Below are 11,812 nucleotides of genomic sequence, written 5' to 3'. Positions count from 1 at the left end.
GTCAAATTCTTCCCCTTCCAGGCTGGAGAGATGGCTCAGAGGTTAAGAGCACTGACTGCTCTTCCAGAGGTCCTGGGATCAGTTCCCAGCAACCAAATGGTGGCTCACAACCATTTGTAATGGGGTCTGGTGCCCTCTTCTGGCATACAAGCATACATGGAAGGAATGTTGTATACATAATAAATAAATAAATCTTTTAAAAAAATTCTTCCCCTTCCTTTCTTCCTATTATTTCTCCTCTTTCTCAGCCTTGGGAAAAGGGGAGTTAGTAAATAATATACAGAAAATGTCACCCTAAATATCCTGTTAAACTAGTTTGTGAGTCCGTTTCTAGGAAAAGCATCACCTTCTACATAAGTCTATGTTTGTTTAAAGCATGACATTGCCATGGGCGATTTGGGGTACCAAATACAGAAGTAAGAGAAATGACCCTACCTCAAAAGAGACTGCCCACTCTTCCATGATGGACATGTGCTGGCAGGATGCACTGCCTCATCCCAACACAGGAAGCAGAGAAGCGGGTCATCTGGGGCTGGGACTGAGAGGAAAGACAAGCTGCCTCGTTTCTAGAGAAGTTCAGTTCTGCAGTGTGGGGTGCATCTCAGCTGTCCCTTGAATAAGGGTCCCACAGAACCTTCCCAGCCTGTTTTACACCCTGGCATCAAAGAACCAGCTCTGTAAATAAGAAGGTGAACCCAAAGACAAACATATAGCCATCCTCCTGAATATTAACCTTCATCAGGCGATGAAAGGAGACAGAGACCCACATTGGAGCACCGGACATAATTCTCAAGGTCCAAATCAGGAGCGGAGGGAGAGAGAGCATGGGCAAGGAACTCAGGACCGCGGGGGGTGCACCCACACACTGAGACAGTGGGGATGTTCTATTGGGAGCTCACCAAGGCCAGCTGGCCTAGGTCTGAGAAAGCCTGGGATAAAACCGGACTCTCTGAACATAGCGGACAATGAGGACTACTGAGAACTCAAGAACAATGGCAATGGGTTTCTGATCCTACTGCACATACTGGCTTTGTAAGAGCCTAGGCAGTTTGGATGCTCAACTTGCTAGACCTAGATGGAGGTGGAGGTTCCTTGGACTTCCCACAGGGCAGGGAACCCTGATTGCTCTTCGGGCTGAGGAGGGAAGGGGACTTGATGGGGGAGGGGGAGGGAAATGGGAGGCGGTGGTGGGGAAGAGACGGAAATCTTTAATAAATAAATAAATAATTAAAAATAAAAAAAGAAGCAGCTCTGCCGGGCAATGGTGGCGCATTCCTTTAATCCCAGCACTCGGGGGGCAGAGGCAGGCAGATCTCTGTGAGTTCAAGGCCAGCCTGGTCTACAGAGCTACAGGACATGTTCCAAAGCCACAGAGAAACCCTGTCTCAAAAAAAAAAAAAAAAAAAAAAAACCAGCTCTATGGAGATGTGTCTCGGTTGGCAGAGTACTTATTTAGCTTGCACAAAGCCATGGCTTTAATACAGTACCAATAAAATGGTGTGGTGGCTCATGTGATTCGAGCTATTCAGTAGATAGAGGTAGGGCTGACAGGATCCTGGTCACCCTACACCGGACCCTGTCTCTAAGGGAAAAAGAAAGGCTGTTTGTATAAGACAGATGTGTGGACATAAACAGTTCTTGAGGCCGTGCCTGCGGAATACTGTTCCGTGGTTCTGTGCTCACTGGGCCACCTCTTCTCCACATTCCCCTTGGTTGTGCAGATTGGCTGGAGAGGGTATCTCCTCCAGGGTTTTTGGACTCGGAGATCTGGTGTTCCTGAGGTTCTGGGATAGGTGAGTAGAACCCCTGTCACACTCGGTACCTCCTTTCCCCACAGGACGGAACCGCACCACTGTGGATCGCATCCCAGATGGGCCACAGCGAGGTGGTGCGCGTGATGCTGCTGAGGGGAGCTGACCATGATGCTGCACGCAATGTGAGTAGACAGCACGCCCCAGCCCCAGCTGGGCTCAGATGTGGCCCCTGAGCGTGTGGTTTAAGCCCTACCTGCTCTTTAGCAGGAAAACAGTCAAAGTCCAACTAAGTGGAAACTTCCCAGGTGTTGTTGCCTTCCTGCCTCTCCGTCTGAGATGGCTTCTAGCGGAGCTGGGGAGGGGTATGGTTCACTTGACCTCTGGCAGGTCGGGAACATGCAGGATCTATTGGATCCTGTTGGATGCTGCACCTCACTTCTGCTCCCCACTGCAAACCTCTGTGCTACATCCCTCAAGCACCTGCTCTCCACAGTCGGTTTCTGAGGTCAGTCCTGAATGCTGCCCGCCTGTGCCAGGCTGTAGGGCCATGGAAGAGAGCTTAGGTTGTGAGCATTGTGAGCACGAGACTCGTGTCTGATGTCCCTTGTCCCTTCTTTTGCGCTGCTCCTGGTGGCATAGCAGTCTAAACTCAGAAAAGGGAAATCTGAAGGCATTGTTCCTGACCTCCCCTTCTTCCGTTGTCTTCCTGTCGGCTCTGAAATTAGAAGAAAAATATCTCCTAATCACATCCTCCTTCTCCTGCCCATTCCTGATGATCTCCACGGGCAGACGAAGACAGCTCAGAAACAGTCCTCCAGACACAGCCATTTATACAAGCAGGAAAATGATTACTTGGAAAGGTCTCTCTTTGAGCCAAAAATGATCACTAAAGATGGATTTTTAAATTTGTCTATGCAATTTTTAAAAGATTAATCAAATTTTGACCTATTCCTCCTGCATTCCCACCACCATACATAAGCAAACAACTGCACAGGGCAGGTGACGTCAGGACTGCATGTATTTTTAAGGTGGTTCAGTAACATAGATCACTCAAGGCAGTCCAGCATTCTCCTCTGTCGTGAACAACAGAGAAGGTCTCTTGGGTCCATGGTAACCACAAGCTATGGTCCTGAAATACCCCTGCCCCGATGCACTGCTCTCTCGAACTGCAGCACATCGTCACCCACTGTGGGTGATGTCCTCGCATGCAGTTACTGCCCAGTGTATGCCCAGCCTGCCCTAGAGTAGACACTGCTGATTTGTCAGCCAGCACTTAGTTCTCGGCCAGCACAAATGTGTGCTGATAATCAGCTCCCATGCTCCCCTCCCCCTGCAGGACGGCACTACAGCACTGCTGAAAGCGGCCAACAAAGGGTATAATGACGTCATAGAGGAGTTGCTCAAATTCTCACCTACTCTCGGCATTTTGAAGGTAAGACCTAAAAAGAATTATGCTATTCTATCAAAAAGAGATAGGTCAACCAAGAAATATGGCGACCGAGATAGAACTGAATTGTCATTAGCTCAGGATCCCTGGGTCCTGGTGGAATTGGAAAGATGGTGCAGAGAACCCTCTCCTAAAACATAGTTTTTCAGGGGAAAAATATAATTTACACTAGGAACAGGAAAGTGAACTATTGATATCACTTGAAGATTTGTAAAATCTAAGAACATGCCCTTCTCTTCATCCCCCAACAAAGACCCGCTCTGCTTGGTTAGTTTCAGTGTGAAATTCAAACATCTGGGAGCCTCCGACAGTGAGTCTTTCTGGAGAGTGTGAGTCACTTTGGAAGGCAGTTCTTCTGTGCTGAGGACTCTGTAGCATGGAGTCAGCTAACTGCCCTGTAAGCACAGGAAGCACGTGGGCTTTGTGGGTCTGCAGTTCCTGTTGCGGTTTCCCAGTCCTGCATCTCAGAGTAGCCAGAGAAAGTGACAGCAATGAATGCGGCTGCCTTCCACAGTGTTAATCCATGGGTGCGTGTTGATGAAACTGCACATTTGGGCATGCTGTAGAATGTTCTAGGCTGTCAGGACATGTGAGAAAAGAGCAATGGACGAGGCTTAGCCCCCAGGCAGCCTTGCTGGCTGCAGGAGCATTTCCATGCCTGTTCTAAGTTGACTCCGTGGCTTAGCGGTTTGGAATGACCCCATAGCTGTACCCCGTCCACCTGGAAACATTGTCTGCCCTTCACACGTTAGACCCATTCTTGCTGGCCTCTAATGAAGAATTGTCAGTCCCTGTCCCTTCTCCTAATGAACCACTGCAGGTCTTCCACAAACTTGGAAATCAGAAAGCTGAACTTCCTGTAATCATTCAGAAACAAGAATTTATCTATGAAGATCAAAGTGACAAGAGAAACTTACGAGCGGACTAGGCAGCGGCTACTTGTGCTTCACACACATTTTTTATTTTTATTTTTATTTTGTCTTTTTATTAACTTTCCTGTGCATGTTGGCTAACACTGAAGCATTTGAACTAGAGCCAGCTTGGTGAGTTAGCATTCAAACAGGGAAAGCAATCAGAAAGGCTGCCTTGCTGCAAATTCTTTCCAGGTGTGATTTTTTTTCCTTTTTACTTATACCAAATCATGATGACTGTGAGTCATCAAGTAGGAAACCAGCTTACATTGTAGTGTTCTGTATAGCTATCTGTGCCCACTGGAGCCAGCGTCCTACGATTGACTCCATTCTTCTCTGAATTTGGTTATACTCTTCCCTTCCCCTCCCCATATACTTGAACATCTACCCATATACAATAAAGTTATGTATCTGAGGACACTGGAGTAGGTACCGAGGATGCTGGAGTAGGTACCGAGGATGCTGGAGTAGGTACCGAGGACGCTGTAGTGGGTACCGAGGACACTGGAGTAGGTACCGAGGATGTTGTAGTGGGTACCGAGGATGCTGTAGTGGGTACCGAGGATGCTGGAGTGGGTACCGAGGACGCTGGAGTGGGTACCGAGGACGGTGTAGTGGGTACCGAGGACGCTGGAGTGGGTACCGAGGACGCTGGAGTAGGTACCAAGGACAGCGAAGGGTACAGAGGAACAAGGCTGTGTTATTCCCCTGGCATGGTGAAAGCCAGCCACTCCTGACACTCTCTCATTTTCTCATAGAATGGAACTTCGGCTCTCCATGCTGCAGTGCTCAGCGGGAATATTAAAACAGTTGCGCTGCTTCTGGAAGCAGGGGCAGATCCAGCCTTGAGAAACAAGGTACCCATTCAACCTATCCTTTAACTAACCTGGGCCCTGTGCAAAGAGAACACCTCTCATAAGGCAAGACCAGCATCTCTCAGGCTTCTGTAGTCTTTGTAGTCACACACAGTTAGGGCAGGCCTGCAATCACAAGTCATTCCTAGCCAATGTCTTTAGACCCGGGGAATTGTGGTGGCGCTGTATCTCAGTTGGCAGAGTGCATGCCTAACACTCAGGATTCCCCAGTACCACGTAAACCAATAGTGGTAGCATATGGTTCTAATACCAGCTTCCAGGAGGTGGAGACAAGGGGTCAGACGTTTACAATGGTGCGGCTTCCTGGTATGGAGAAGGAGACAGCCACTTGGGGGAGTGTGTGCTCTAAAAATGCCAGTGTCCTAGAAGCCTGTCACCTTCCCTGTAAGTTAGATGTTGATATATTGAGAATTGCTAATGTATGCTTGGTGACTGTCAGGATTTATTTTTATTTATTTTATCAGTAGGATTGGATGTCACCATCACATCACCAACCCATATTTTTATTATCTTAAATCCTTCGAGTCTGACCAAATTTGAAGTCAAAGAGTTTACAGTCATAGCAGAGGGTTTGTCATTGTAATTCCTCTTGACATCTGCTGAAGGTCCTTGTGTGAAGACTGGAAGTTAAAAAGAAACCATTAGGGCTGCTGCAGTTTTCTGATGCTGCTGTTGTGATTAAAAAAAAAAAAAAATTAACCCGACAATGGCTGTGTAGGGAAGAAAGGGTTCATTTTAGTTCTCGATGCCATCACAACTGAGAAGTCAGAGCGGCAGGGCCTAAAACGTCGAGTGACATCACACCACATCAGGGCAGCAGGACTTAAACATTTAGTGACATCATACCCACGTCAGGGCGGCAGGGCTAAAATGTCGAGTGACATCACAACCACATCAAGAACCCAGAACAATGTCGTGCTCGCTCCCTTTCTCTGCTCTTACACAGTCCAGGACCCAAACCCAGAGAATGGAGCTTCCCACGGTGGGCGGGTCTTCCCTCCTCAGTTTATCCAACTAAAGAGCAGTCTGACAGACAGGCTTGCCCATAGTCCAATCCGGTTTAGCTCTCTCTTGTTGAAACTCTATAGGCTGTGTAAGTCTGACAATCAGAACTAACCGCAGGCTGGAAGGTGCTGGTTAAGAGCTTGCTGCGCATCTGTCAGCTTGGGACCTCAAAACCCTAGAACAAGCTGTCCTGATGCTGAGTTTATCTGTAAGCCCAGCACGGAGGGCGGTGGGGACCGGAAACGGCTCAGCTGAAAACCATACGCTCCAGTTTCAAAGAGACTCTGCCTTAAAGGACAGGGAAGAAAGTGATAAAGGACAGCCCTCCTTGGCCTCCATGTACATATTAGTGCATGTCCTAGCACATATAGCACACGCACAAGCGTGCACACACATGCAATGCATTGAGAAGCGTCAAAGAAACCATGTGCCAGGGCAAGGTTCCATTCATTTTCATTTTACCTAGCACACAAAGGTACTGTTCCCACTGTTATCATTGCTGCCTCACTTTCCCCAGATACTTAGATTTATCTTCCATTAGCTGGCCTGGCTGGGTGATAACCAGCTGAAGTCACAACTGCCTTTCTTTTTAATCTTATCTCTAGACTTTGTACACGGAACTCTCAAGGAAATCAAACCTGGGTAGTGAGGAACACCGTTAACACCTTGATATAGAAACTGAAAACAATGCGTTTCCCCCTTAATGAACTAACCTCAGCATAACAGTCACGGGTAATTTCCAGTGGCCACAATGCCGAGCTTTCACCATCCCTGAAGGACTTGAAGTTGTGTGTGGAGGCTCACACTGTGGAAAGCCTCACATCCTGGGAATCGCTGCCAGGGAAACCGTCCCCTGCCCACCAAACACCAAGAGAAGCCATCCTCTTTCATCGCAGCCCCAGAACAAGGTAGCAGGAGTCTAGCATAACCCCGAAGGCTCTAAAGACATTTTTTGTTTCTTGTCTCCTGCATCCAGGGATTTCCTTGAACTCCTGAATGGTTGCTTTTCTAATCAATCATCATTTTTATTTGAATAATTTATTGTGTACATATGTGTGCGAGTGTTAACACACACGCATTACAGTGTGTGAAGGTCAGAGGGAATACCTCTGGCTCCATTCTCTCCTGATACTTGGTGGAGTCAGGAACTGAACTTAAGGCTAAGGCCTGCATACAAGCTCTGTTACCCACTTAGCCACTCGCTGGCCCCAGTTTTATTTGCGAGAATGACTCTTGAGGCTTAACAGTTTATCAGCCCAGAAAGTCTTTTCTGATGAATTGGTAGCAATTTTAATGACTGTGACTTTTTGATAAGGCACAAAGAAACGTGCCATTGTTTGCACACCCTACCTGGCTCGGTAAGCTAGTATGTTCCAAATGTTATGACTAATGCTAGAACCTGTAGGTGTCCTGGTAACAAAGTACAAAACTTCATGATATGCTCTAGACAAACATGGCTGTTCATAAGAAATTATTTCTTAATTTGGCATAGAGGCACATACCTGTAAGCTCAGGCGTCCGGAGGCTAAGGCAGAGGACTGTGAATGCTACACCATCCTTGGCTACACAGCAAGAGAAGGAAGGGAGGAGGGAGGGGGGAGAGAGAGAGAGAGAGAGAGAGAGAGAGAGAGAGAGAGAGAGAGAGAGAGAGAGAGAGCGCACCCATAGGAAAGGAAGAGGTGAGAATTGAAGGGGGAAGGAGAGGAAAGAAGAGGGAAGAGAGGAGGTGTCATTTGACATTATTCCTGGAGAGACCTGAAAAATGTCTCCTCACCCCAGAGAAGGAACTGACAACAGATCAAAGTAATGGTGTCACCCAAGTCCAGCTTAGTGAGCCAAAGAGTTTATTGGGTTTGCTCATGGTTATAGAGGAGTGGTTGCCGACAGGGCAGGGAAGACCAAAAGCCCACCCTAGCTAAGTGAAGACTGAAAGTCAGAGCCCGGCACTCTCTGCTTGACTTGTGCCTGCTGTGCGGGTGGAGGAATCTCTTCCCTGCAGACTTCCTTGGTGTTTACACAGCCTTCATGAGGAGCTTAGAGTCGCTGAGACTTTGAATTGTTCACTTCCTGGATTTAAGGAGCTTCCTTCTAGAAATTTGCAAGTCTTTCTTCCTGTATGGCAACTGCTATACAATCTGAGGAGCAGGAAGAAAGGGAGGGCAGGAAGGGAGAGACAGAGGTGAAGGAAGAGTAGGAGAAGAAGAAAAAGAACTGCCTCCTGGCCTGTGCTGGTGTCTAATCAAAAATCTGCAGGGATCTGTGTGGGTATCACGGTCCTCCCCCGCCCCCAGCCGCCCATCAGTGCACAGCTAAGTTTGCTGCATCTTCCTCCTAAGATGTCACCATAGCCTACGTGCAGAGGAAGACAGAAGAACCCAGCTGTCCTCTGTGAAGCTCCCTACTAAAGAAATATGTAAGACCAATGAGAAAGTCCACATTTCTAAGTTTTTTGTTTTTGAAAATGCATTTGGGTTTTTTTTTAGAAATATATTTTGTCTACCAACCTGTAGTAGATTTATTATTTTTCATTAACTAGGAAATACATTTTTCAGCTTTCATTTCTAAGTTAAAAATATACACGTGCTCTATAATATTTAATAGTATAAAATGAGTCCTGAAATCATAGTTCAAGAATTCTTTTCTTTGTTTGTTTGTTTGTTTGTTTGTTTGTTTTTTGAGACAGGGTTTCTCTGTGTAGCACTGGCTGTCTTGAACTCACTTTGTAGACCAGGCTGGCCTCAAACTCACAGAGATCTGCCTACCTCTGCCTGCCTATGCCTTCCTGAGTGCTGGGATTAAAGGCGTGCGCCACCACTGCTAGGCTAATTTTTTTTTTTTTTTTTTTTTTTTTTTTTTGGTTTTTCGAGACAGGGTTTCTCTGTGGCTTTGGAGCCTGTCCTGTTTCTTTATAACACACGATGCCTGTGGGAGAAACTAGCTCCCTAAATGCTTACTGATGTGTCTCATCAGCGGACACAGTGACCAGCAGAGTGATAACAAGGTCCTGTAGGAAGTTGTAGCCACAGAAACTGCGGCTTCCTGGGTATGCCTTAGGCTCCAAATGCTTCCTGACTGTTTCCCTCCAGACGAGGCCCTGCTGGATTGCAGCTCCTCCTTACATATGGAAGTTGGAAAGCTGGTTTGCCTCATGGAGAAAGAGAATAAAGATGGTCTAGAGGAGCTCAGAGCCAGGAGGAAGGTGAGAGTCAGGACAGGTCGGATATCAGATACCAAAACAGTTAGTGGAAGAAATAAATTATAGTCAGACAGCAGGTGATAGCGTTTTCAATGATTTACTGTGTGTTTTATAAAGAACTAAGAGATGTTCAGAGCCCTGAACAAAGTAACAATAATATTCAAGGAAATGGAGGTGCCAACTACTCTGATTCAATCATCGTATTTAATATCTGTGTATCAATTATCACACTGTACCCCATAAATACATAAATATGTACAAATAGAAATGATTAGTGGGGGACCAGAGAGATGGTTAGGCAGGCAAAGGTGCTTGCCAATAAGTCTGATGACCTAAGTTCAAGGTCTGGAAGTCAAGCCCTGGAAGGAGAAAACTGACTCCTCCGCAAGCCACTGGCATGCATTTGACTGTGGGTGGGTGCATGCACACACACACTATGTAATTTTTAAAATAAGAAAAAAGTTACAATAAATAAATTGAAAAAAAAATTTTTTTTTCTGTGGCCAGAAAAAAAAAAATCCCTGTCTTGAGTCCTCCCCATCCGACAAACCACCTCAATATACTGAATATAAAAAAATCAAATACCTGTATTCATTCACCAAGTGCGAGATGTGCTGGGCACTGTGCTGAAAGTGGCGACAATGACTTGTAAGACATAGGCCTTGCCTTCGGGAGCCTCTAGTATAGTAAAGATTTGCTAAGTACAAAGTTAACGTTGAGGTGAGAAAAGAGCAGGTACCATTTCCACATTAAAAGGAGGCCCCAGTGGAGGACAAGTGCGGGGTCACCTGCCTCCTTTGAGTCCCGGAAACCACACCATAATGCCCATCTTGTCTTCTTTCAGGCCAATGAGCTTCCAGCAGAACTAACCAAAAATGAGCGCATACTGCACCTCTTGAGAAGCAAAGAAGGACCTGGCAAGAATGAATTTGGTTCCAGCTTGGACAGATAGAAACTTAAGCCACATTGTCTGGAAAGAAATGGGTTTTAACAATTTTGGAAATTCTTTGAAGAAAGAATGTCCACCCTGTGGGTTTGTGCATTGTGCACTCACTCAAGGAAGGGCTGAGGGTCCACTTCCCCTCACCTACTTACAGTGGGTGTCTCACACGGCCCTGTAACTTGGCCCTTGGGGACATGGATATTCACAGATGCTACAGAACTTATTACAACTATGCTAGTGTGAGCCCCTCAGTTAAACATGTTTGACACGGTTTTCATGCTGAAAGGGCCGACAAATGGCTTTGCTCTTTAAGAGTCAAAGATTTCCCTACAATGAATCAACGCATTTTTGCTTTTGTGTTAAATGTAGCTATACTAAAATATATTGCATCCACCATAGTTATGTATTCTCCTTCAGTATAAAATATTTTCTACCACCTGAAGATCATAGCCATGATTCTCATGACCTAAGCATTCATTATGTAAGATCCACTTCTGACATTCCACTGTGTGTTACTCAAAGACGAGACAATAACACACAGAAAAGGTAAATTACAGCTGTTGGTGAAGCCTCGTCTTATTCATGACGTAGAAAGTTGCCATCTCTTAGTTGACACTGTCGATGAGGAAAGCAGTGGAAACCTGAAACCCCCAAAGGCTGCGAAGCACAAGTTTCTTTGAGCTTTGATTTTGGTTGTGTTGTCTGGAGTCAGTCATTCCCCGTGCTACAAGTGAGGACACACTGTGCTGCGGAATCTGGCTTCCAGCCGCAGCCCTGACACACTGACGCTGAGCTCACTGGACGAAGCATGACACACGTAAGAACTGCTGCTGTTACCGTTACCACTTGGGGATTACCCGTAGTAAAAAGTATTGTTTGTATTTAAAGATGTTCAGTGTGCACGCTCATGGGTGTTTTGGTTCTAAGAAGAAACCCCAAGTTTACTGATCGTTTCTCTGAGGGCCTCTAAAGCTGATGTTCAGTGCCCTTTCAAAGGTGTCTATCTGCCTCTGTCAGTGCCTAACTGCACACACAGAGATCAAGTGTTCTGGGACGCACCATATGAAACACTAGCAGTGCTTCTCGTGTTTAAACACATATCCAGTGTTCTTGCTCATGTTATGCTCCGGTTTCCAAGTGACAGTCTCTGTGTGAAGTTGTGTTAAGATGGAGGGGAAAGTAATCCTAAATAGTTTCACTTTAGTAACATGCAGTGCTACCAGGAGCCTTTAAGTCAGTAAATGACAGAATGAAACTTTTGAAATTAGAAGACAGTCTCTTAAAATTATGATAAATGCAATCAGAATGAGGAGAGTTTGATAAACATGGCTAACAAAGCCAGTCACAAACAGCACCCAGCTCTGAGAAAAATGCCGAGCCCGATGGGCTGTGCAAAATCCCATCTAATTTTGAAATAAAAGATCAGAAAGCTGTGCATTGCCAGAACACCAGACAAAAATATTTTGGTAGCTAAAGATCAGTGCCAGCTTCCTCACTGACAACCCCTTATTCAGCAAAGTTATACAAATACTCATTCCCCATAGGAATTTTGAAATGTTATCATTTGACAAGAAAATAATGTGGACTTAAGTGCTTTGCCTTTTATTCAGCCTGCGCCAGAATCAGTTGTTCATCACTGTTCCAAAGCAAAGAAGTAGTGTAGGTACCAACATTAAAATGC

At 46.0% G+C, this 11,812-nt stretch overlaps 1 protein-coding gene across 1 annotated transcript in view; it reads left to right on the top strand.

The window, feature by feature from the left end:
- Ankrd29 (ankyrin repeat domain 29) overlaps positions 1-11,812 on the top strand; it is a 58,741-nt gene extending 46,929 nt beyond the window's left edge. The window contains exons 7-10 of the mRNA XM_005355766.3: positions 1,838-1,936; positions 3,091-3,186; positions 4,871-4,969; positions 10,033-11,812. Coding sequence (XP_005355823.1) covers positions 1,838-1,936; positions 3,091-3,186; positions 4,871-4,969; positions 10,033-10,140 — 402 coding nt within the window. The 3' untranslated portion in view covers positions 10,141-11,812. The remainder of the gene's footprint in view (positions 1-1,837; positions 1,937-3,090; positions 3,187-4,870; positions 4,970-10,032) is intronic.

This window comes from Microtus ochrogaster, chromosome 18 (genome assembly GCF_000317375.1).
Source record: "Microtus ochrogaster isolate Prairie Vole_2 chromosome 18, MicOch1.0, whole genome shotgun sequence".
Classification (NCBI taxonomy): Eukaryota; Metazoa; Chordata; class Mammalia; order Rodentia; family Cricetidae; genus Microtus; species Microtus ochrogaster.
The sequence above is the reverse complement of the archived record's forward strand: the minus strand, read 5'-3'. Positions and strand labels throughout refer to the sequence as shown.